Raw genomic sequence first — 26,705 nt, forward strand, 5'->3', positions numbered from 1 at the left:
GATAAGGCAGAGTGCTAAGGTTTCCACGCTCCCACATGAATAGATAAGGTCTGAATGAACAGCTCATCTGTAGGCTGCTTCCCTAAGTGTTTTTCATAGCTTTCACTGGAAACCCTCATACCTTTCTACACTGAATCACATAATTACGGTTTCCACAAGAAATTCAGAGCAGGATCTCCTCCCACAAAATTTCCTCTCACCTGCACTCCTTTCATCACCAAAGATGACTATTTGTCAGCACTATCTCTACTGCTGAAAGGGTTCACAAGCAGCTCAATTTAGCAGCTAGAGTCAAGAATATTTCCCCATGTGCAAGCTTCTAAAATGTGTTTGTGTGTGGCATGAGCATCTCCATGAGGAATCACTCATTCAGGACACACTTGCAGTCTCAATGTGTTCTCCCTGCTAAGCAAGGAGCTTCTTTTACAACAGAAAACCTCCACCATCATGAGGCTACCTTCCAGTTTCCCAGGAAAGCCTTGCTGAGATGGAGATATTGCTAGCAGGATGCAGCCCCATTAATCTCTGCCATCCCAGTTCCTTCTGCCTGAGCTGTTCCCTGTCACAGGAGGCTCGCTCTTCATCACACCCTCCCACGTGCAACAGGAACATAATAGTCTGGTTAAACCTGACCCTGGGTAAACTCCAAACACAGACAAGACAGTGCTCTGAAGGTCACCAGTTAATTCATCTTGCAGCAGCAGATTATTTCTGATGTGAAATGTTTGCTCCTATTCCCTCAAAAAAGCAAGCCAGAGTTTATCACAGCTCTGCAAGTCCCTCCTGAGCGAGCCACCCAAGAACCTGCACTGACACCCGTGCCAGTGTCCCAGAGTTGAAAGTGCTGCTGTAAATACACGTGACTGTTGTACAAACTCCAGTTTTGGTTGCTCATAACTTCATCTATAATTAATTGTTTAGGCTGAAAATTTCTCCAGCTGGATTCAGCCTCAGGCTAAACTCTCATTTTGGCTGAAATGGTTTGTGTCTCTCCCAAGAATATATTTAAGGAAAAATACTCTCTTTTGCCCCTGTTAAAAGGGTCTTTTTGTAATTTACTGAAATGTTCTCACAATTCTATGCTTCTAAAAGCAGCACTTTGAAATACTGGCAGACTTGACTGTTGTGAAACACATTTCTTCATATTGTCATAGGGAGAGAAGGATCCCAATTTGGCCGTTTTCAGCCTCAGACTTAAATAAACATGTACAGGTATGTATATACATACACACACATATTTAACTCTGACTACCCTCAGTGCTGAGCAAGCTTGGTGCCCCACTGTGCCAGACACACCAGTGAGGGGACACACAGAGAATCCAGCAGAGACCAAGGACACTTGTGCAGCTACAGGGCCTTAGAGCTTTCACTGCAAACGTGTCCTTAGGTTGCAGGATGTCTGAGGTACCAGGCCAGAAGAGAGCTGGGGGCAGGTCAAGCTGAGCAGGACACAGACACGACATCTCAGTGAACACAGGAGAAGCAGCTGCTGAAAAGAGCCTGTGATGAGCCTGGCCACAGAGCAAGGTCTGACGTGTAAGCAGTGAAGATAACCCTGGGTAAACATGAAGCAGCAAAGACAAGTCAAAATGTTCAAAAGCAGTTCAGTAAACAGCTTCTCTCTACCCTAAAAACAGCCAGAGGTGTCTCTACAGAGATCTATTCTACAATGAGACAGAAGTTGAGAAAATGAGTACATGATCACTCATGATAAAGAGCACAGCACAATGCAAGGGGGCTGAATGCAACCTGCATGAACAACCCAAAGTTTCCTTCTTCAGGAATATCTGAAGTTGGAACCTTATGACAGACTAAAGATGTTGTACCCACTTTCAGAGGGGGTGCACACCCAGTGATTTATGGCCATGCAAGAAACACACCTGGCTGCAGAGGACAAACCCTAGAAAGTCTTGAAAAATCTGAACAGAAAAGTGAAAATTACATCATTAAATTTTTTACCAATGCAATAGAGTCCAGAGATGTCATTAGGAAAAAGAAACCCCAGCACACATCTGCCTCCGAGCTAACCAAGAAAGCAAAATGGCCCCACTCTAACTAAGAAATTAAAACACTTATAGACAGTTCTTACTACTCTGCGAACATGAGTCAGTACAAGTGAAAATGGTGCACAGATGGGCCAGCACAGAAGCAACAGAAGTGCCGTGATATTTACAAGGGGGGAAAAAAAAAATCTTCCTTTCCAAGTGTAAATATACCAGAGAAATCATCCGCTCACAGCACAAACTGGGCTTTGATGTAGCAAACACTCCCACCAGGGACGGCCCCACTCCGCCGGGAGGAAGCGGCATGGCAGACGCTGCATCTGGAAGACAGTAGGCTCAAAGCACGGAGCTTTTCCAAAGAGTCACAACACACAGGAACATGCCAGACACACAGACCATTCCACAGCCTTCATGCAACCAGCAGCGAGGGGCCAAGCACCGTGCCAGGCCATAGAGAGATGCTGAGAAGGAAGGAATTGTGCTGAGAGCTGGGAAGAGCATCGTGACAGCCCCACCAGCCTGGGCTCTGGTGCACTGCCCGTGACACCAGACATGCAACAGCTTCAACACACGAATCAAAGCTGCTGGTGCTCTGCATGGAGCCAAGCAAGTGGCATCTGAAGCACTCTGTCCAGCTCTGGGGTCCTCAGCACGGCAAGGACATGGACCTGCTGGAACAGGACCAGAGGAGGGCCATGAAGGTGACCAGAAGGAAAAGGATCCAGGAAGACCTTAAAACACCTTCCAGCACCTAAAGGGGCTACAAGAAAGATGGAGACAAACATTTTACCAGGGGCTGTTATGATAGGACAAGGGGTAATGGTTTTAACTAAAAGAGTTGATTTTCACTAGATGCAAGGAAAAGCTTTTTTACAGTGATGGTGGAGAAACACTGGCACAGGTTGCCCAGAGAGGTGGTAAATGCCCCATCCCTGGAAACACGCAAGGTCAGGTCGGGCAGGGCTCTGAACAACCTGATGTTTGCCCTGAACTAGATGACCTTTAAAAGGTACCTTCCAACCTAAATCACTCTATGATTTTTGTGGTACTCAGCCTCTCACAGAGCAGCAATAACACAGAGGGTCTTTTTCTTCAGCCTCTCTCAGATCTCTCCCTCAGTGCAAGCTGCTCTGAGTTCACAGCGAGAGCATGGGGCTGAGCTCTCCAGACTAATCACATTCCTCCCCACACGTCTTCCCCTCACCTGTAAAACAGCAGTAACAATATTTACACTTCTGCACTTGGCTCGAGATGTGGAATGAAAATTTAATTATCATCAGTGCTATTCACCTGTGAGGAACAGCTCACAGCCTGACCACAGCAGGAACGAGTCGAGCCCGAGGAGCCCAGAGTGGAGCTGCAGGAGACAGCACAAATCTCATCCCAGTGGTAAAAAGGTGTGGCAGCTTTGAATGGAGAGAAACAGCTTCCCTATCACTTATGAACTTGTTTATAGCAAATTATCACAGAATTTCATAATGGGTTTCCAGTTTGCAGGTCAGGCAAACTCCTGCCATTCAGCTGCTCTGCCCACTGCCGCCGCAGTGACACACATACTCGTGTTCTACGGGAAAAACAGATTTTTAAACAATAAATCCGGCTTTCCAAACCTCTCACCTCCCCTGGGTCCCTCTAACAACTTTTGTGGGCTTGTGCTACATTGTCTCACTCTTGAAGACCTTTTTTCCCCCCCAGTGTTGTGTGAAAGACCCAAGCACAGCAGGAGAAATTAATTAACAGAGCAGACAGCTATTCTGCCATCAAATGAACAAAATTAAACAGTACCAGAGACTTACACTTATAGTCACCCCTAAGTGTTTCACATGACAACAGCAGGGAAAACACAGTCCAGACTGTTGTTTTAATGTTGATAATATTCCAAAATCCACAGCGCTTACCAATTTCTCAGTGGAAATAAAACCTTTGACACCAGTGGGAATTCTGTCTGGGCATGAAAGCTGGTTGTTGTATTATGATCCAGCAATAAGAGTCTGTTTTGATTGTCAGATGTTTAGCACCATTCCCTTCTAAGCCTGCCCAGAGCACCTGGACTGACAAGGAGAGGACAAAACTTCAGTGGAATTGCATTAGACATGAATACATCTGTGCACTCATGTGCTATCTGCCAAGGCTCGTGCTGCTGAGGAGTTGATTCTGTTCTCCACTATGGGCAGGGTTTATTTATACTTTGCAATCACCTCCCAGCAGCTGGAGGGCTGCCTGATGTGTCAGCCTGCTCTGCTGCAGAGTGTTGGCTTTTTGCATCTCAGCTGCTTCGTTACTGCCCGGATGCTGACCAGGACTGGGCTGCTAATTTCTCCCAGAATCATGAAGATGTTAAGGAATATAGGGGGAGGGAAGGGGAGAAGGAAAATGTTATGAAACAGCAACAAGTAAGAGGGAAAGGAGTTAAAATGAAGACAGGAACAAAATTCAAAGCGCACGAGTGTAAGACAGCATCACTTCAGGCATATGTCAAAATAGTGTCAGATTTTTCTCTGTTCATTAAGTCAACAGTTAAACACCCACCAGCTCTGCTTTTTACTAGCCCTGGAGTTTTGCTGCACCTGGAGAACCTCTCTATGACATCAGCAGTAGAAACAACTGGTTTTGTCAGCAGATAAGCTCATTCATGAGTAGGCTGAGTAACCCCTTCCACTCGTGTCACCATGAGGGCCACGAGCAGGGGTCAGGTCAGAGACTCCATGTGGTGAAGACCAGCCTAAGTACAACAGAAGCAGTGGGAAAATGGCCTAAATAATAACAATTTTTCCAAGTTTTAAATCACATATAACAACACTTAGTATTTGTCCCCAGAGTTTGATAAAAAGAAAATTATCCCCATAATGCTAAATGAAAAGCATCAAATTCACACCTATGCAGCTAGAGATCACCAGCCTGTGGTGAGGAACGGTCCCAGCAAGGGAACATCTGTGCATTCTGGGAAAAATCTCCCCTCTCCAGCATTTGGGGTTCTTAACTCCCTCTCATTTACAGAAGATTCACAGAGAAAGAACCTGACACACGAGTGCTTTCCAAGAGGACTTTGAACCTGTAACAATATTTGATATAAAATTACTGGCCAATTATAAAATTCTGTGGTGTGGTTAATGAAAACCCAAGCAATCCACATGCAATAGCTTCAGAAAAAAAAAAATGTTAGTTTCCCTTTTTGTACATAAGTTTTATTATAATCATTGGAACTTTTCCATTACAGGTAGAAGGGTGAGTAAACAAGTAAACCCTTATTTACAAAAGAGGGCTAACATTGTCCAAGGGAGAGTGCATATTAGATTGAGACTACGGTAATTTCCTAGGACTGTATTTAGATCAAAGAGTCTGAGGTTTTTAGTGGTTTTGGCCTCAAAAGCCTTCCCAATGGATATGTATAATTTAGCTGTGATAAGTCTTCCTTAAGTTTAGGAGCCAAGAAGACAGACTCATCTCTTTTCTGCAAGAGCCAGTATCCAGAATTTGGCAATAAACACACTTTCCTCCCAGGCAGTGTCAGCCCTGAATTGTACCTGCTCTTTGCCATTATACCAACACAGGCACATAAATCACCCCTGTTCAGTCTTAGGGAAAAATCCCACACAGACACCTCTGCTGCCCTGACAGTACCTGTTCTGCACTCCATTTCCACACTTCTCAGCCCAAATAAGGCTGCTTTATGCACTGTTTTATTACCTCAGCTAATATTGCACACTCGCAGCAACAGGAACAAAGACTTTGGTGAAAGCAAGCTTGTTTATCTGAAGGTTTGGGGGATTTTCCCATTAAAAAAAAAAACAACCAAAAAAAATCTCCCCATTTGTAACTACGAACATTCCTCAACAGTCCTCACCTCACTCAGCCAAAAATCACATGAGGTCTTTCTGAAAAACTAAGTTCTGTGCAATGAAGTTATTAACTGCTGGGAAAGGCAGAAAAAGCTTTTTTACAGCTGTTCATTGATGCACTGAACGTCACCTTACACTTACAGCCCTTCTGGATTCTGCAGACTTCTGGAATAGGCTAAGAAAAAACAAAAATCTTGGCCAGAGCAGTTACACTGCTTCTTGAGACATGTTTTTTTTTTGGGTTCAGGCCTCAGATTCTCCGCCAGCAATTTCTTTTCCTGGTGGAAATTTAAAAAGCCAAAACAAACCTCTGAAAAAATCCAAACAACAACAAAAAAAAATCAAAACAAAACAAAACACACACACGCACACAAAAAAAAAACAACATAAAAACCCAAAAACAAAACAAAACAAAAAAATCCCACAAAACAAAAACCACCCACAGAACATACTAGGTTTGTCTGCTTTTTAGGAATCCAGAGAACAAATATGAGTTCCTAAGGCATTTGCGAGGGATGTGGATTGACCCCAAAGGCCCAGCATCCTTCCATGGAAGGTCACAGCCATTCTGACAAAAGCCAGCAGCGCCTGGCTCTGGACCAGAGAGCTCCCAGTGCTGGGAAGTGGGAGAGGAGCAGCCTGACCATGCCAGCTCCCATCTGGCACCCTGTGAGCCACATCCCCGTGCACACTCCAGTCGTGCTCCCACAGAAGGGGACAGCCTGGTCCACCTGATGCTGAAGTCCCCATCACTGATGCTTGAGCCTGTCCATGCAACTTTAGTGACTCTCAGAAACTTTTCACACAGGGGCCACGGCTTGTGCTGCTCACTTCAGTTTCAGGCAGGTGCACAAACCCCTTGGTTTAACCAATTGGCTGTCATCCTGCAGTGAATAAGGCCAGACCTAATTTTCTGTGTTTAATTTATGTTTCAACATTTTATTCTAAAACTGTACACGGCTGCTTGGGTATCAGCAGGTGCATTTCATCAGTACATAAACCATGCCCAACCAGTCCTGTTCTCATCCCTGCTCCTGCAGGAGTACACCACTCTTCACACCCAGTCTGCTGCTTGGCTTCCTTTCCTCTTTCCCTTTTAAATGGCACAGACAGCCGATGAAGAGCCAGGCACTCACCTTGACCCAGACCTGAATCTCCACCAGACTTTCTCAGCAGGAACAACCAGGTTTGAAATGAGAGGAAATGCTTGGCAGGTGCTCCCAAGGGACTGGCCAGAAATAACTGCACTCTCTAGTTAATGTCCATCTGAATACTACTAACATTTCTCCTTTAAGAGTGTGGCTGAAGTATTTGATTTACACAAGGTGAGGATTTGTTTGCAGTTGCCCGGCAGACCAGGCACACAACAGGGAACAGTCAAACCCATTTTAATCACTTATGTAAGGTGCCCGTGCTCTCCATACAGACAAGGGATCTTTTAGGGTGTGATTAACTGTAATTAGGAACCTACCTCTCACCTTTGATTATGGCAGTAGTCTAGACAGCTAGTGTTGGCAGAGAACTGACAGACTCAAAATTACCTCGTACAAATATTCCCCAATGCATCGGTTATGCAAGGAAACCGAGCGGAGGCTCTCCGGGAAGAGGGTTACCCCGACACTTGGCAGGCAGTGAGGAGCAGGTAAGGCTGTTTACAGGAGCTCTACTCAGCCGTGACTTCCAGCAGGCAGCTCCCGCATCCAGCCCGGAACGCCGCGGGCTGAGCGAAGCGGTCCCGAAGCGCCGAGCCGCTCCTTCCCGCTCAGCTGCTGGCGCTGGAGGAGAAAAGTCTGCTGGATGTCAGCCCTGGTGCAGGAGCAGAGCCAGCAGCGTGGCCAGCCGCCAGCCCATTGCTCAGGAAAACCTGCTGAAAACCCACTGAAAAACCCACTCCTTCCTTCGGCACGGGGCTGCAGCTGCGGAGCCCGGCAACATCCTCCAGTGCTGCGGCCGCGGGCTGCTGGGTGGTGCGGGCTGACGGCTGCTTGTAGCTCCCAACTCCTTCAACTCCTACTACTGCTCGCCTTTTTTTTTTTTTTTTTTTTTTTTTAAAGGAGCCACTTGGATCATAACTTTAATCAAGACTTTAGAAAACAAGGCATGTAGAAAATTTGGCCAAATGCATTCCAGCTTCATTAACGAATTTAAAAGCTGCCCCCAAATCAGCAAAATTTTTACTTGAAAAATAATTGTTGCATTTGAAAGTACAATACTTCAGGCAAGAGATAGACTAAGGTAAAAACGTAGTTCAGTCCCTGAAATAATTCGCTTTAAATTGCGTATTTTCATTTTCCATCTCAGATAACTGTGTGGCAAGGCTGTGCATTGCTACATGACAGCTCCTTCTGCTTTTAAAAGAGCAGCACATCAGTAGTAGCTAAATTGATGCCTTTTGTGGGTCCATCACTTCCCGAGGTAATTGATTTGTGCCTGTGAAGGGCTCTGAGAAGTAACAGATTACGTGTTCTGAGCCCGGTAAATTATTTTAATAGATTTAGGAAGAAAAAGATTCAGAATTTTGTGTGATCTAGTATTACCTTTCCTAATCAGCATTTCCCCTTCCCATATATTTACTAAGTTAGAAAACAAGTGTGCTAAGCCCAGGGAGCAAGAAGAGTTGAGCATGACACCTGTTAAAATATAGTAGAAAGCGAGTATATTTTTTCCACTGAGAGTTTCTCTGATGACTGTTTATTCCGCTATTTAAAGATCACAGCTTTATTCTAGCTCAAGAGAAGAAAATGGAAAGGTCACAGCTCCGCGGAGCTCGGAGCGATGCGCCGGGCAGACGGCACGGCAGCCCCAAACAACACGCTGTGTTCGAGGCTCCAGCCTCGCAACACATCCTCTGCGCTGCAATTTGGAACCATTTAAGCTCAGCTGCCTTAAACACAGCCCGAACCAAGAATAGCCTCGGCTCCCGGGCACAGGTCAGGCGATGCTGAGTCACTCGCTGGCCGGAGCCCAGCTTTTCCAGCTGCCTTGGGCTCGGCCTCCTTAAAGACACGACTTGTGCCTGCCGCACACAGCCCCGGCTCCAGCTGGGCACGGCCAGCCAGGGATGGCACGCTGGGACGCCGGGCTTTAGCCAGATGCATGATTCCAGTATGAATTCCTGGTTCGTACCGCCCTGTTTCTCTCCAGCTTCGGAGCGCAGCGCTGCTGCTGCCTTCCTGCCCATTCAAAGCTACATTCATACATCTCTTTGTAATTATGAATCAACTCCCAGGCATCGGTGCACACCCCAGGCTCACACAGAACGGCAAACAATATACTGTCACGGGCTGCATCAGCTGCACGATGCTCTCTCATGCCTTCAGGCTTGCTAAAGCTGATCCAACGCTAATATAATAATAGTCTTTTTACCCGCCTCCTCCCCCAACAATTACCGGAGGCTTGGAAGGCCATTGAAATGCAAATAGCACACGGAGAGGTTATTGGGAACCAGGCTGGGAAGACACAAATGCTGTCCTGCTAGTTTCCTTTAGTTTGACACGAACGGGACCGTAGTCCTGAATTTCTCCGTTTAAACAGTGTAGAAGCTGAAGTGCATCTTTTCCAGCACGGCTTCTCTTATCTGGGACCCCTGTTACTCCCCTTATCTGCTGCAGGAGCAGAGAACTGCACGGCACAGAAGTGTCTGTAGCTCCGGTAATACGAGTGTGCCCAACTACACAAACTCACAGAAACGCGTGCAGTGTGGGTTTGAAAGATCTTGCCCTCGCGGCCAATGCACTGTGGAGCCTGCAGTTTGCTCTGTGGCCACAGATGGAAGTCAGAAATACAGCATCCCTTTCCCTGTTATCCCACCGTATCCTTCAGCCCAGGTGCTTCTGCAGAGGACAGGACCCCTCTCTCCTTCCCACCTCTACTATACTTTCAGGTAATGTTTCCACCAAGAACAAAAAAGTGCTTTCTGACCCCAAGGCAGTCCTGACACTTGGCTGGAGCAGCTGTGAACAGGAGTGTGTACGAGCTGCTGTTTTGTGACATGGGACTACGATGACCCTGACACTTCTTCAGCCTCTCAGTCCCCAGTAAAGCTTCAGGAGTACCTCCTAAAAATAGGCTGCATCCTCATCCCCCTTTCTGTAGCAAAACAACCTATAAATATCACAAACAAGATGTTTACCCTATTAACAAATCCCTACCCCCGTTCAAAAGAGCCATAGAGAAGAGGGTCCAGCACCCGGTGCACAAGGGGTAACTTCTTTGCTTTGGCGAGAAGGCAGCTGAGGCAAATCTAGCGGCAGCGTGTGTACAGCTACTCAGGCACGGTTAGTAACACCACAGAGCCAACACAGCGGCGGCTGCGGCTAATGGGTCAGTGGGAGGGGCAGACCGAACCCAGGAGAATCTTCTTGCCAAGGCAGTGAGACAGCAGGGCCATCGGCCATCTCTGGGGAGGCAGGGGAGCTTTCATGCCTGGGCGTTTTCAGACGTGGCTGCGGCCGATGTAACCTGGCGTCCATGGGTCCCGCTCCGATGGGGCCTTTGGGCTGGAGACCTCCAGAGGTCGCTTCCAGCCAACAATTCCATAGCTCCGTAACCTCCACGTTAGATACTTGGCAGTAAAGGGTGAAACTGCAGCAGCTCCCTCCCCTGTACTTGTGTACTTTCCCTGGCGCAGGGCACAGCGCCCAGCCGCACCCCCGCCAGCACGGGGCGGCCTCCCAGCGGGAGCCGCGCTCGCTGCCCGGGGCACACGGGCTCCCAGCGTGGGGTGACGGCGGCGGGGCCCGGCAGCCGCAGCCCCGACCCCTCCCTCGCTCCCCGTCTCCCCATCGCTGTCTGCCGCCCGCTCTCCCGCTCGGGGCAGCACACGCGGAACTGACGCCGGCAGAAGGATGCGCGCCGGGGGCGCGTTTTGGGCGAGAGGGAAAGGCCGGGCGGTGCCGGGGGCCGCGGGGCTCCTCGCAGACACCCCCGGGCTGCGCGGGGCCGGGGCGGGGGCGCGGCCCGGCGCGGAGGGCGGAGCGCCCGCCCCTGACGGCCGCGTCCCGCCCCGGCGGAGACGGAGCGAGCCCGCGGCAGATGCAGCCGTGCCGCGCCATGGCCGGCCGCCGCCTCCTGGGGCTGCTGCTGGCCTTCGCCGCGCTGCTGGGCGCAGGTAGGGCGGCCCGGGCCGGGCCCGGGGAGGGGGGCCCGGGGGAGAGGGGCCGGGGGTGCGCTGCGCTGCGCTGCGCTGCGCTGTGCTGTGCTGCGCTGTGCTGTGCTGCGCTGTGCTGTGCTGTGCGCATGATCGCGGCGCCGGGCTCGGCCCAGGAACGGCGGACCCCCGCCCCCGGCCGGGCCCCCCGCGGGATGCTCCCCCCGCGGGATGCAGGCGTGGCGGCCCCCTCGCCCCGGGGGCTTCTCGGGCTGGATATTGTCCCGGTAGCACGGAGCCTGCCCGGGGGGCTCACGGCGCCGGAGGGATGCGCCCCGCGGCGGGGAGGGCGCGCCCCGGGGATCGGCTGGGCTCGGGGGCTGCGCCCGCCGGCCGCGCCCTGCGCAGAGCACCCCGACTCCGCAGCGGATGGCGGCGTGCCAGCCCGTGCACCAGGGCCGGGCCGCAGACCATCCTTGTCCCCCCTCCTCCTCCCGGCCCGCAGCCCGGGCTGTGCCCGCCTCCGTCCCCCTGCCCCGGCTCCTCGCTGGCCGCGGGGCCGGTCCCGCCGCGGTACCCGCAGGCAGGGCGGCTCCAGCCCGCCTCGCGTGGCAGTGCTGTGACGGGCGCATCTCGGAGCGCAGCGTCTGCCTTCGGGTGACAGCGTTACTGCGATGCTTGAGAAGCGCGATGCTGCAGCTATAAAGCTCTGGAACAGCCTGGGGCTCAGTTAATCCTAGACAGAGGTAGCCATGGAGTCGCCGCGATAGGAGTTTCGATTTGTCTCTCTGCTCGCTGAGCTGTTGGATTAGCAGATTCTCTGTATGACCCAAATTTGTCGGGCTGCTGGTTGTATTCTCACTCTTTTTTTTGTCTCAGCGTTATTCCTGCAGATCAGAACAGTCTAACCCAGAAATCGTTCCCAGATGAGCAGCAACTAGGAAGGAAAAAAAAAATCCCGGTTTTAGGAGGGTGGGGAGGAAGACATTAAGATCAATGCAAAGTTTACCACAACTCTTTGTCTCCTTAAAAAAAAAACAACCCAACAGTACTTTTAAAAAGCTGTGTGTTTGAATTGCAAAGAAACGTCATTCTAAAGGTTATACAGAGAAAATAGACAGCAATTACGTAAAAAGCCTCAGGAAAGTTTTTCGAAACAAAATCTGCTATTAACTAGGAGGCATCCGGCAAGCACAGACCGGTTAGAAGATATCAGCATCAAAGCAGATAGCGAACTGAAACCCAAGCAGATCTTGCTGTTGGAATTTGGTTTTCCATGAGTCAGCCTGGAATTTGTTTGTTTGCATTTGGTACCTACCTGTTTGTGCACCTGGAATGGTAACAGCGTGGTACAGAGTTGCTTATGCTGACCAGGTTAGTGGCTGCATTTTTAATTAATGGGTATCAGTTTGACAGGCTAAGCTGAGATGGTGCATAAAATCTTGATTTTAGGTTAAAAAAATCTGATTAGTCAGTACCTAAAGCTGTTTGCATTTTGTGTTTTTCACAGTGTGGGTAAACAAAAATGCTGTTCTGTTTCATTTTGGAGCTCTTGGGCTGCAGAGTCCAGCTCTTAAATATCCTTGGCTGTGTTTGTATCAAAATGAATTTCACTGAAACATTCATAAATCATGCCTGCCAGCGTGAGGCTTCACAGGTAATTGAACAACATTAAGTTTGTCTCCTCTCGGAACGGCTTTGAGTTGCCTCTCCGCGGCACTCGCTGTGTGAGGGGAAGCGGGCGCTGCCCGTGCCTGGCCTCCCGTGCGGAGCCGTGCCGAGCCGGGACACGGGACACGGGACACGCGAACCGAGGCGCTGCCCTGCCTCTCCCCGTGGCCTCCGCTTCCTCCCCCGGTGTGTTCCGGCTCTCCCATGGGTGGGTGGGTGCCTGCTCCTCCCCGCCCTCCTCTCCCAAATGTGTTTGAACAGCTTTGCAGCGCCCTGAGAGAGCCTTGGGAGCCCTTCCCCACCGGAGCACTGAATTGGCCTTTTGGGTACCAGCACAACCTCCCTGCCATCACCCCGTACCCACGGGAAAAGAACAGGTGATGGCAAGGCACTGGGTTTTCCAGGCAGGGCATTCTGTGCCATTTCTTCAGAACAGCAGCAATAGAAATCACACTTCTTCATTGCCTCTATTCCCTGGTGTTATTTTTTTTTTTTTCCTTCTTGTTCTGAAACAGTTGCTCCAGTAGTGCTGAAGGCAGGCTGTGGACAGCCCAGTCTCTCGGAAACTCAGAGATTTACAAATTACCAAGAACTAAGAATAACAAACAACAAAATCAGTACCTACCGTGATTCCTGCAACTGTGGTCCAGCTCCACTACTGACACAAGACTGATGTGTGTGTTGTCTCTGACTGTCCAGTAAAGCAGGAGCAAACTTCACTTTTAAATTGGAAAAAATGGCTTTGAGTTTTTCTTTGATCAAATTCTAGTGCATTTCCCTTCATTAATGGCTGTGTGCTTCAGTGCCCTATCTGGGCTATCAGATACAGCTGTGCCACATCTGTCTGTGCCTCCAGGCTGCCTCTGCCCACAGCCCATCTGCCTGCTGCAGTGCTGGAAACAGGCATTGCTTGTAGGGCCCCAGGTTTGGTCAGTGCTATAAACTGCCCTATTCCCAGTATGTTGGGGGGCAGAGGCATTAAAGTATTTTGAGACGGTGGAGAAAACCAAACACCCTGCAAAGCCTATTGGCTGTAGCCAGGGGCAAGCATTCCATTTTGCCAGCACGTTGCATGGTGCTTTAAATTCACAGATCTGTGACTTTGCCAGAATGTAGTTATGTTTCATGTTTGTGAGTCATCCAGGATTAGCCACATGCTAATGGAAAACAGTAAGAATCGAGCAAGAAACTTAAAACTCTTGTTGTTTTCCCCTCTCCTGTCCGCAGTCTCATAAGCCAGCACAGAAGTGCATTGATGGTTTTCTTTGAAAGCTGGCAAAGGTGACATCTAAGGGCTTTTTGGAGGGAGCACAAGGTTTCCTCTCGCAGGCCGGGCAGAAGGGGCACGTGCAGTTTTTGTGCTTTACGTTTTGTAAGAAAAGGGTGAAGAAAAGCTTCACTCACAAACGGCGACAGGAGTAGCTGGGCATGTCCTGCAGAGCTGCCACCGCAGCGCTGCCCAGCTGTGTTGCCACCCGTGTCTTCACAGCAGCATCTCCCGATCACCTCTGCTCTGGAGATGATGCCAGATGATGACTGGAGCGGGATGCCAGCCCCCAGCAGCAATTGCAGCCGTGCCCTCGGTGTGGAGGCAATACTGCACAGACCATCGGCTCCGTGTCCCTGGTGCACGGATGGCTGCGGGCGGCTCCCCGCTCGGGCTCCATGCCACAGTGCCCAACGGAGAAAGCAGAAAGGAGCCATCTCTTCTCCAGATGTTTTTAAGGTGTCTGGCCTCTGTTTTGCACTGGGCAGCTGTGGATGCAGCTGGCAGGAAAGGGGGTGCCAGTGCCAAGTGACCCTGTGCCTCTGTGTCCCATCACTCGCCAGGGTCACTCACCATGGATGTTCCAGAAGAGTTGCAGGAAGGAATTATTTGGAGTAGAAGAGAAAGGCTGGGTTTGGCATTGTTGTCGAAACTAAAGGAGATAGCAGCATTGTATAAAGCTGCTAAAAATCTTTGTTATAATACATTATTGTGTTATTAAAGTTATAATTACCAGGTATCAGTGGTGAGTCAAAGTAATACATTTAAAGAATAATTTTTACTTAGATAATGTCTTTAGTGTGTATGACAAAGCAGGAGATGCCAAATTGGTTTTCTTACAAATTATCTCTGATCTTTGAACACATATGCATTAATTAAATGTGCCATGCTCAGATATTTATGTACATAGTTGTGGACATAATTAATTTCCATGGTTCTACTTCTACTTAGAATTTTTTTCTTCTACCAGCCTAGTGATAAACATGCTTCCCCCTCTACAAAAATGTGATTTTTTCCTTACATCTGTTGCAAACATTTCAGCCCTTAAAGCACATAAAACAGAAGTGTCTATTGATCTCCTGAGTTGACTAGAATAAACTTTTAAAACTACTTTGTTTAAACCTGAATTTGTTTTCTTCTTGGAAGAATATCTCCTGGAGGTTTAAGGCATTAACTTTACGATTAACTAAAGGAAAAAATGGGGTTTTATTAGACATTGCTTCTGAAGCCACTCTAATAACAAAACATATGCTTGATAAACTGTGTAACACTGATGGCAAAGAGAAAAGCTTTGCAATAATTCCTTTGCAAGTTGATTGATACAATTCACAATCAGTGGAAGTGCTCAAATAGAGGAAAGTGGAAGAAGATGAACGTGGCACATCAAAATGTAGAACATGAAAAGACTTTGAAAGGGAAACTTCAAAGTTGGGGATCCAGATGCTGGAGTAACTAGCTGTGATTTAGATGTGATCACGGGAGCGTGACTGCTGAGGGAACAACGCTTTTGAGAAGAAAACAGAGTTCTGGTACAAGCCCAGTAGCCATGGCAAAGAGAGAGGTGAGTGCTGCCTCTGCACTCAGGGATTTCAGTGAAACTGCTCAGGGTCAGCTTTGGGTTTGATCTGTGAGCTCAGCCTGCTGGTGTGATGGAGGTGAAGTTAATGCTAATACATATTTATGAAACTGCCTTGCAATCACTCCAAAATCGTTTCCTTTGCTTTTCAACTTCATCTAGGAAACCCAGAAACTTATGGTGGAGAACTGGGGCCACAAGCAGAAAGCTGATGCTGAGTGTTAGCTTTGTTTCCCAACCACGTGAGCAGCATTCTCCAGGGAATGAGATGGCCAGGTTGCTGTAGGGATGTGGTGTGGTCACCATGTACATGTGTAAAAAAACCAAAGCAAGCAAAACCAGAAGCATTGGCAAGATTTTGGAGATGGTGGCTCACACAGGGAGAAGGGACGCTGAGAAAAGCATAATTCTGCTGTTGCAAGGTTCTGCAGGCTGGTACAGGGTTGTCTCCAGCAAACAAGGTGCTGGGGAAAGAGAGCTGCTCAGAATTTTGCTTGTCCTTTGAAATGCTCTCTTTGCCCATGCACAAAGAAGTCTGGGTAAAAAGAACTTGTCAAAGTTGCAATTATCTTACTGAAATCCTGCTTCAGAAGGACATGCTCCAGGTTGGGTGTTTAGGGGTAACTGCAGCTCTGGCTCTGGGAGGGTAGAAGTCAAAAGCTAAACAAGCAGAAGATGTTTCCAGCTCCAGCTCTGGATGGCAAAATAGGTGCTTGTGCTGCAGAACAGATGTTAGATAGCTGGTGAGATTCTGAACAGCACATTAGTCTGTGTGCTTAAAGCTTTGTCTGCTGACAAAAATGTCCTTTTAGGGGTAGGAGCTTGGGAAATGTCTCTATCTTAATGTCTCTCAGTGGGGTGAACTTGAGCAGCTTGGTGGGATGTCTCTGTGGTGACCAGACACCTCTATTCAGGTGTTCCTGCTACTGCAGGACTTGGGTCATCTTTCAGTGAGTGAAAATAATGCCAGGCCAATGTAGACTCATTTAGAGTAAAAGCCTCCCCAGGTCCCATCCTGCCATCTGGTGCACAGCCTTCCTCTTGGGGCTTTGCTTAGCTTCCACTACAGAGCCTGAAGAGGTAGAAAGACTCAGAATTGGTGCAGCTTCACCTAGCACATTTTCTCACCCTGGAAGTTCTTTTGGCCAGAGAATCTCAGAATTGATTAGGTCAGAAAAGACCTGACACCAAAGACCACCATGTCAACCACAAAATGCAACTGAGTGCCAAGTCCAGTCTCTTAAACATCTCCAGGGACAGTGCCTCCACCATCTCCTTGGGCAGTCCATTCCAATGTTTCATCACCCTTTCAGTGATGAAATTCCTCCTAAAGTGCAACCTAAAATCACCATGCAACCTTATGCCAATGCAGTGCTGGGCAGAAGAGGTTGAATCCCCCCAAATCAAACCATCCCATCCAGCATGCTTCTTCCAGCTGTGCAAGCCTGCTCTGAGCCCCTGCTTTGTGACCCAGGTGCTTCCACTGGGATGGGTGTTCAGCCTGGCCCACTCACCAGGCACCAGCTACTGCTGCTGGTGCCAGACCATCCCCTGCACTGTCAAGAGACAGTGAGCCCATGCCATGCAGTTCTCTGTAATTATTTGAGGAAACTGGAATGTGTTATTTCCAACCACCATCCCGCCTCACCACCCCAGGACAGCACTGAGCTTTGAGCTCATTATACTTTAAACACCCACAGATTCCAAATGTGTCTTTCACCTTGTGCAGAAAATAGAGCTTTTTAAAGTGAGGTTAAACATATATTTGAAAATATAGTGTATTCCTTCTTTCTTTTTTGTAATGATGGTCTTAACTGTGTGAATTACTATACTTTCACAGAGGAAATCTCAGAACCACAACAGCTTACAGACAGTTTGGTCTGTAAGTGTTGGTGCTATTTCTTCTCCAAGTAGGGTCAGAGAGAGCAAGAGACCTGTTGTGGACTTCTCTTTGAACTCACTGAGCACCTAGTTTTATGTTTAAATTATTTCATGCCACAGAGATAGCAGAGTGCTCTGTTTATACAGCACCTGGTCCCCTGGTGTTGGGGATGCAGCATGTGCTGGGCATGGGAAGTAGAAGCTGGACACACACCCCAAACTCCCCTTTTCAGACTTCTCCAGACTCTTCTGTGAAAACAAGGAGCCAGACTCACCTTATTGAGAACAAGCTGCTGGAAAAGGCTGAGGGATGTGGCACAGCTTCCCTTGCTGTGGGCAAGCCAGGAGGGGTGGTCTCACAGCTGCCGGCTGGGTGGTTAAAAATCACCACCAGTTCCTGCACCACCTGCTCCAAATTACCTCCAGCAGATCTCTGTTGCTGCTTCCTACTTGGAGGGTGCAGCCCCCCACCCTGCTGTTCTCCCTGCTGGCTCCTTCCCATGGCAGCAGCCCCAGGGATGCTCCAGGAGCAGCAGAGCCGATGGGGGAGCACAGTGGGAGTGTGGGTGGGCGAGGAGGGAGCAGCCCGGGCTGGGGTCTCAGCCTCCCCACTGACCCTTACAGCCCAGCTGTGCACGGGGAGAGGCTGTGGGAGGGTGGGGACACCGGGGGAGCCCTGCAGTGCAGCTGTGGTCACGGGGCAGACAGATGCTCTCAGCCAGAGGGGCAGGCTGAGCCCCCCGTGCTCTCCCAGAGCCCTGCTCCATTTGTCTGCATTACCCAAGTCTTCATTCCCACTACTGCTCTGCTTCTGATTTTAAACAGCACAGTATGACAGGGGCATCACATCCCAAGTGATGAGCCAGCATTTTTACTGTGTAATTCCCTATTTACCTACTTTTAACTACAGCACCACCTCTTGTTCTTTATCTGATGAGAGCAATCTTTTCCCACTGGGAATCAGGTGATAAGCATTTAATCTCCTGCTTCAGTTTTCTTTGAGTTCCTGCATCACTGACTTTGTCACCAGTTGTTCCTGCACTGAGTTATGAACAAAATGCCTTCATGCCACAATTTGTTGTCTGGCTGATGAACAGGCATCTTTGGCAATAGACAAATTCATAGCCATTACTTAATGTGTAAGTAGAAATCATATGGATAATGTGAATGTACATTATAATCTTTCTGGCTGGACAGCAGGCAGGAAAACATGGAAGCAGCTGTTGTGGTGTAATCCCAGCTGGCAACTCAGCCCCATACAGCCATTTGCTCACTCCCCCCACGTCAGGATGGGGGAAAGAATTGGAAGGGTAAAAGTGAGAAAACTGAGTGGGTTGGATGAAGGCAGTTTAACAGGTGAAGCAAACCAAGGGAACTTCCCATGGCAGGCAGTGCTCAGCCATCCCCAGGGCAGCAGGGCTCCAGCACCTGTAACAGTGACTTGGGAAGACAAACACCATCACTCCAAACATTCCCCTTCCTCCTTCTCCCCACATTTACGTGCTGAGCATGGTGCCATATTCTGGGATATCCCCTGGGTCAGCTGGGGTCAGCTGTCCTGGCTGTGTCCCCTCCCAGCCCCTTGTGGAGCCTCTTGCTGGTGGGTGAGGAGCAGGAAAGGCCTTGGCTCTGTCTTAGTGCTGCTCATGATAACAAAAACAGCCCTGAATTACCAACACTGTTCTCAGCACAAATCCAAACCACAGCCCCATACCAGCTTCTATGAAATAAGATTGAGTCTACCCCCACCCAAACCACCACATCCCCCAATTTTCAGCCCTGCAACCACAGTTACAGGAGGCTTTTGGATCTTCGCTAGGAGTCACAAACCAAGCCAGTTGGGGTCCATGTCTCCCTCTCTCTGCCTGGTAAGGCTGGGTGAGGCCTGGGGGCAGTACACTTGGGCACAGGGTGTGCCAAGTTTGCCCCTAGGGTGGTTTCAGCTCAGATTCTGCTCCTGTCCCCACCAGCCTGCCCCTGACAGGGCTGGCTCTCAGCAGTGCTGCACCACACCGTGTCTGTCTGGGGAAGCCAGGCTGGTGCCTGCTGGGCAGTGATCCTGGCACCCCCACCTCTCCCCTTCCCTTGCTGCCAGGGCAGTAACCCAGTCCTCCAGCAGCAGTCTGCACACAGCATCTGAAGGGGACAAATCTGAGCCCAGCGTGACACTGTTGTTTTTTTCCATCACTGAAAAGTAATTTTTAACCATTCTCTGTCCTGTGTAGTTGGTTCAGTGGTAATTTCCCCTTGGCCTCTTGCAAAGTGGTTGGGCTGGGAATAAAATAATGATGCTGTCTACATCCTTTACTGTGTTCTTCCTTAAAAAATTCCCAAACAAACAGCAAGGAAGTGGAAAGGAAAACCAGCTCCCTTTCTTAAAGATACACCTTTAAGTTATTGAGGGCTCCACCTGGGGCATTTTTCCACTGTCCCAGGGAGATCAGAGATTTTCAGAGCTCCTGTAAGGGCTGAGACAGACTGAACTCTTCCTGCCCTCCTTAGTCCTTGGCTGCAATGTCCTGGTGCCCACTCCAGGCACAGAAAGCTGAGCCTCACCCCATCCTCATCACAGATACAGAGCTGGGCTCAGGCATGCCCCAGAAGGGGAGGAACCTTAAATATTTCTGCTCTAAACCTTTCAGCCTTTTCCTCCGGGTGCAATTGATCTGGGACTAATTGAAAGCAGGTTTTGGCAGTGCTGTGGCAGAGCCCTCATTGACACAAACCTCAAAGAACAGCTATCATATTAAAGTTGCTTAGAAAGCATCACCTGCTCCATGCACTGAGATGGCAGAGAGCCCTGGAAACCTGGAAAGCTTTGAGAGCTTTGTTTCACATGGTCAGAGAGAGGATGCTGCTGTGGAGCCAGAGATGGGGCAGACCTGGCCAACAGCTGCCAACCCAAGGCATTTAATGGGAAACCCCCATACAAAGCCTTTCCTGGCTTTGGTCCTGCTGACCTGATGGGGCTTTGCTTTCCCTCAGAGCTCTTCAGGGTTGCTGCTGGCACCTGGAGGTGTTTGTCTGTCTGTGGTAGGGACCCTCAGCTTTCAAGGGTTCCTTGCAGCCTCTCTGCCAGCCCGTGGTAAATAGGGTGGGCTCTGTGCAAGCAAGTTACCAGATGCAGCTGTTGGCAAAGATAAGTCAAGGGCACTTCCCTCTGGGGTTTTAAATCTTGCTGTGGAGGAGTGGAAAGGCTGTGCAAGAGGGCAGCAGATGAGAAACTCCTCCATGCTGTTTTTTTTGTCTGGTGTCTGCAGAAGGACTCCTGGCAGCTCCCAGTATGGCCGTGTCAGCACAGACTGGGTGCCAGCTGCTCCCCCAGGGCTGTGGGACATAGCAGGGCATGCAGGGGGGTGCTGCTTCTTTAGGTGCTTTGGAGGCAAGCTGTAGGTCTGTAGGTGGGGAGAAGATGAGTTTGGACCTTCATGCAGCCCTCAGCATGGTGCAGGCTGGATGGGCACTGCATCCCTTGAGCATCCAGTGCGTGGCCAGGCAGGTCCCAGTGCGGGCTCACCTCCTGCTCACCGGGACCTCTGGCCCTGCCCTGCATCCTGGTGCCACTGATGGGAAGGAGCCTGATGCAGGCTGGTTTTGCTGCTCATATTTTCCTCACCAGCTCCATCACTCCTGCTGGGCGTAGAGCTTATTGGATACCACTGCCAAATAATTTATCTTATTCCTAGTTAGCCTGGAAATGGAATTGCAGCAGACACCTGCTCCTCATGCGGCCGCGGCGGCGCACAGAGCCACGCTGCTGTGCTGTGCCTTGGAGCCAGGTGAGGTGTGCTGTCCTGGCTGCAGGCTTCAGAGCTTGCTCTGGGGCTGGGCTGCCTCTCCTCCTGTCCCAGGGCACTGGCTGGAGGAAAGGGCAGAGCTGGGGCTGTCCTGGGGCTGAGCTTCCCAGCAGGGCCTGAGGGCAGCGTGGCTGCTGGAGCTGCACGGCTCAGCACAGCAATCCCTGGCTGTAGTGGAGGCTTTTAGGCATTTCCCTTAATAGGTTTCAAACACAACTACCATCAGTCCCTCCACAAAGAGAAAGTCTTCATTATGCAAATTCTCATCTTAAAGCTTTATTCATGTGCTTCCTGGCAGGCTTTCCTTTAATCTCAAGAGCGAGATTGCTTGGAATTACCATACACCCTTGTTAATTGCATTAAAAAAAAAATTCAGCAGAGGTTGTTTTTGCCATAATCAAGAGTGATTTTTGATTAGTACTTCTGAAAATCAAAATGTTTCACTGAGAATAGAGAGCAAGGACAGCAGCGTTCCCTCATACCCTGCAAGGAGTAGGGGTCATCCCAGCTGGGGGAATGTATCCCACTGCTCTTCACTGGTCGTGCCCTGGGCTGGATTGCTGTATCCCCAAAATTAGCTGTTGGTCTCACTGCTGGCATGAATGCAAGGAGCTGTTTCTCCCACACTTTGCTTCCCAGCAGAGCCCTTCCACCCCTTGCCCTGGCAGGCTGCTGGCAGCTTGTTTGTGCAGGGCAGCCAGTCTTCCCCAGCAGCAGCTGAGGAGATAAATTGGAAGTTCAAAGTCTGCTTTTCAGGACAGAGCTACCTCGAGGAGGAGGTCTGTGCTGAGGAGGCAGCCTGGCCTCTCTGCAGGGAGCAGTGCAGCTGCACGGAGCTGCCCTTGGCCACCTGCTCCACTCCGGTAGCGCTGCTGCCAGAGACTGGCTGTGACACCCAGCTCCGAGGAGCACTGCTCTCCCATCACACATGGAACTGTGTTTTTGCCTCAGCATCCAGCAAGAATTTGGGATTTGCAAGTAAATTTCCCATCCATTTGGCAGTGGCTGGGGCAGTGCCCACACAGCAGTGGTGGGGGCATTGGTGAGTGTGAAGCTTGCTCTGTCCTGGCTGGGATCTGCTCTGCTCTGCTCTGGCCAGGGGAGTTGTGCTGTTGCCTGCAGCAGGAGAGGTCCCTGGGACACTCAGGGCTGCCCCAGCTGCTGCAGGGCAGACCCATCCTGCCCATGGTCCCCACAGACTCCTGGGCTGCGTCTCTGCTGAATGGCAGAAACCCACTGCGAGGATGGAGCCCAGAGGAGCAGCAACACCAAAACACTCCCAAACCCCTCCTTCCCCAGCACCCTGCCCATAGTCCCAGCACAGCTGTGAGTGCCCAGCCTCAGGCCCAGCCGTGTGTGCCAGCATCATAACGTGGAGCCAAAGAGACGAGTTGGTCGCTGGGGTGCCCTTTTGCTACCACAGTACTTGCTTTCCTGCTTTCCTGCTGCTCCCCTGCCCGCTGCGTTACCCCTGAGGTGGATGCAGTGCCCATCCAGCCTGCACCATAAAAGTCAGGCAGTTGGAATTACTTTCTGCTGCCCTTGTACCTGCTTTGCATTCTCCCGTAATCTCCTGGGCTGTCAATCTCGTACCGTCGCAGGCTCTCTGCTCCCAGGGAAGCTAAACACACATATATTGCACAAAGAGATCCGTGGGCTGGCACTAAAAATGGAATACACCTCGCTCTGAGTGCTGCAGACAGCCTGGCAATATACTGGGTGTGAATTATGATACTGTAATTCAAGCTTTGTCAAACACAGGGGCTTAATTAGAATATATATATAATTGTAAAAACTAAAAAGCTGACGAGTACAATTGTGTGTTTGAGCTGCCTGCTACAGAAAATAATGAGGAGAGAATACATTAAGGCACAAAAACCTTCTACCTTCAAAGAGCAGCTAAGCTCTGATTAAAAATACCCCCGGCAAGGCGAGGGGACTCAGCAAGAGGTGGGGGAGTCTGCAGTGCTGGCTCGGCCATAACTCTCACCCCTGTTCTACAGCTTCTGCTGGACACAGCTGCAGCCTTGAGATCCCCCACCTCCTGACTCTGGCTTTGGGGGATTTGTTGGGTGCCATGTGATGTCCTGGTTTTGTCTCTGTGGATTGCCAGATTAAATAAAAATATGGAAAACATATCTCATTTGCCTATTCCCCCCTCACCATAGAGCTGCAGTCCCACGGGTGCTCCACTGCCCTTGGCTGGTGGCCCACAGGGCTGGAATTACCCCCAGTTGTCCCAGGGGATGTGTGTTTTCTCCCAGCAGCCAAAGAGCAGAGTTCTTCCAAAGACCCAGTGCAAGGATAGGGAAAAAATTGACCCAAACTAGCCTAGTCATCAGCCCTGACGAGGACCCCGTGCTGCTCCCCAGCACTGAGCACCCAGCAAAGGGGGTTTTGTGTACCACTGCTGCTGTGGCCCTGTAACAGGCTGTAGGTGGGGATGTCCTGTGGGGGGGTGACATCTCAGGGCATGCACAGCCCTGACTCTGCTTCATGGGCATTATAGACAAAACTCTGCTGCAGCTCAGCAGCTTGTGAGTGCTGATGTGTAGGAATGGGCCTCAAGGTCTCACGAGAAGTATAAACCCTTATTGTGAAGCTACTCTGTGCTGTGCATGAATTCCCATCAGTGGGCTTTGGAATCCCCACTCCTGCAGTGACTGTGGAGCAGTGTCAGGGCCCCAGGAGCAAAGGGATTGCACAGGACAGTGCAGGGAGTGGCAGGGCTGCCTCCAAAAAGCTGCATGTGCCTGGGAAACACAAATACCAAGAGATGGCGAGGTTTTAATTGTCTGGCCACAAAATAACAGATTTGTTACCACTTAACAACAGAGTAAAAGAATGAGGAGAGCATTCCAGTCTTACCAGTAGAAGCGAGCCGGGGAGTTTGTGTGGCTGTGACGGCAGCGCTCGGTTATTGATCTATAAAAGGTCTAATACATCTCTGTAACACCCTTTGCATGAAATACAGACGTTGTCAGCTTCAATTAACTGGCAATCTATTACTAATCCTTGCTGATGCCTAGGGGAATCTGGAAAAGGATGTTGGTTTGCCACGGGCAGCGTTGGGAAAGCCCTGGGTGATGGGCTGTGCCAAACGCTGCTGCTCCGTGGGAAGTTTGGGAAGTTTTACTGGGCAATTCAGTGCATCCACAGTTTTCCCATCCCTCGCTTGGGTAACACTGCCACCTCTCCTGCCAGGGCAGGGAAAGCCCCCAGGATGCAGCTCCAGCCCAGGACTCTTCAGCAGTGTTGTTTGCCTCAGCCCCATGAGGATGGAGGGCCCTGAGCACCTTTCATCCCCCCTTGGCCTCCTCATGTGCCAGCTGGCTCTTTGGAGCGTGGTTTTGGAAGGGCATCCTCCTCTCATCCTGCGGGGAAAGTTGCCAAGGGAGCTGTCACCAAAAGCAGGGAGGCTGTGAGTGCTTCTCAGCTGGCAGGGACAGTGAGCCCCCCAAAACCATGTGGAGGGAGCCCATTTCTCGGGACACTGTGTTCCCTGCCAGGCCCATGTCCCCACCGAGGGGACATCTCTGTGCAGCCCCACAACGCCCCCAGCCCTGCACTGGGACGAGCGAGCTGCGCTCCCGCACTGCCCGCTCCTCCCCTCGGTGTCTGGGCTCCTGCACGGCCAGCGTGGGCAGGATGCACTAACACAGGGCTCAGCCAGTCAGTGCCTGAATATTGACTTCATCCTGGAGAGCAGAGGGAGCGGGGGAGAGGGAAGGGAGGGCTCCTGGCACGTTGATGGGAGTTGGTGCTGCCGCCACATCCCTCCTGCCAGCTCACAGGGTGATGGAACATTTTCCTTCTTCGGGTTGGTGACACTTCTCATCCCACCAGCGGTGTAACATGGGTTTCCCCTTCCATCTATTTTTAAGCATGCTTTTAAACAGAAAGACAAAAATGATGGAGTCCTGTTAGTTCCTGGAAATCCAGTAAAGACTGGGGAAATTGCCATTATGGGAAAGGAAGAGTGCACAGAATTGTTAGCCTGACAAGGCTGGGGCATTTGGCCAGGACAATGATGGGTGTGTTGTCTCAGCAGAGGTGTTGGTGGTTTGGCAGCCCCCCCGTGCAAGCCCTGAGCTGGGCAGGTGCTTTTCAGCACTGTGGATGGTCTTGCACATTTTTGACTTTGCTCCTTCGCACTTCCAGAACACTTGTTAACCTGTGGCTTCACCTGGGCTGTCAGAGCAGGAGAGCAACGCCTGTCTCACAGTGCCAATATTTCACCAGCAATAAGGCCCAAGAGGGAAAGATTTTGGGAAGGGTGGAGAGAGGCATGGAGGGAGGCTGAGGATGGCAGACACTGCCCTGCTGTGCTGAGCAAGGGGCTCCTCTGCGTGCCTCTCCCTGTGGGTTTCCCACGGGTTTTCCCTGCATTGCCTGCTGCTGGCCATTCCTCCAGGCTCGCAGGGAAGGGCTGGCATCATCCAGCTGGATGAGCAGCACAGCGTGGGCTGGGACACTCATTCTTCACACACCCCCTCCAGCAGCGCTGCCCTGCACAGATCAATCCATCGCCCTCGGGGCTGCTGGGTGCACTTCCACAGACAGATGGGATGAGAGGTGATGTGGGAGTGAGTGGAACCGAACTGCAGCTGCTGCAGTACTTAGTGACCACTCTCAGTGAAGTTTTTCACTGAAATGCTGATACCTGCTTTCTGATGGACTGGTGCCTTCCCATTGTTATTGTCCTTGTCAGTAAAGCTTTACATTTATTCATGAAGCATGCTGGAGCTCAGGTGGCAATAGCTAAATCCATTTAGCAGTAGGAATAAGAGGAAAGCCATTTTAATGTTCTCTTGCAGTGCTGCAGTACTTAGCAAACCCAAAGGATATTAATTACTCAGCATGCTCCGAGATGTAAAAGCATGAATTTATCAAGACAAATACATTCAGAACTAGGGTAAGTCAACAGTAATTAATGCCATGCAAAAAAGAGACAGAGAAAGGAAGGATTAGCTGGCCCTGTTGCAGGAGAACATGATGTAGCCCTGAGTTATCCCTGGGATATGGGACTGGAGTTGTGGTGAGGCATCTCTAACAAAAAAATCTGCCTGTGCCTGTCACGTATATCCCTGGGATGGGGGTTTTGTCCTGGTTCACATCTCCAAGGCAGAATGATGCAGGCGGCCTCTGAAATGCTAAGTCGTGCTTGGCAGCCAGCAACAGCTTTTTTATGCAAAGCCTTTGATGTTGGAAGGCACTTGAGAAGAAGAGGGGCATAGGGCTTTTTTGTTTGCCACCGAATTTGTCTGCACTGTCCCAATGTTTTCATGGTGTTTAGCAATCATATAATCATGAGCACAGCCAGAGATGAGTGGCAGCTCAAGAGATGAATTGGTAGGTTGTCCTTGACAAATTTAAACATAACATGTGTCTTTATACCACATCCATTAGGGCAGACAAATGGAAAATCCAGAGATGGCTGATCTGCATTTAACAGTCACAGCATTTGGAGAGGGCTGATGTCTTCCTTATCACCAGTGTTGGGTCAGGCTTGATAAAAAACAGCAAAAAATGAAAGCAATTGGAGCAAACAAGTCTAGCCATGCCTTATTTAAAGGTGATTT

The 26,705-nt window shown here is 50.1% G+C and overlaps 1 protein-coding gene across 1 annotated transcript in view; it reads left to right on the top strand.

Moving 5' to 3' along the window:
• The first annotated feature begins 10,819 nt into the window (after positions 1–10,819).
• The window catches only part of CD99L2 (CD99 molecule like 2), a 30,500-nt gene continuing 14,614 nt past the window's right edge, over positions 10,820–26,705 (top strand). The window contains exon 1 of the mRNA XM_021547782.2: positions 10,820–10,952. Within this exon, the coding sequence (XP_021403457.2) occupies positions 10,877–10,952 (76 nt within the window). The 5' untranslated portion in view covers positions 10,820–10,876. The remainder of the gene's footprint in view (positions 10,953–26,705) is intronic.

The sequence above is a fragment of the Lonchura striata genome, chromosome 14 (genome assembly GCF_046129695.1).
Source record: "Lonchura striata isolate bLonStr1 chromosome 14, bLonStr1.mat, whole genome shotgun sequence".
In the NCBI taxonomy this organism is placed as follows: Eukaryota; Metazoa; Chordata; class Aves; order Passeriformes; family Estrildidae; genus Lonchura; species Lonchura striata.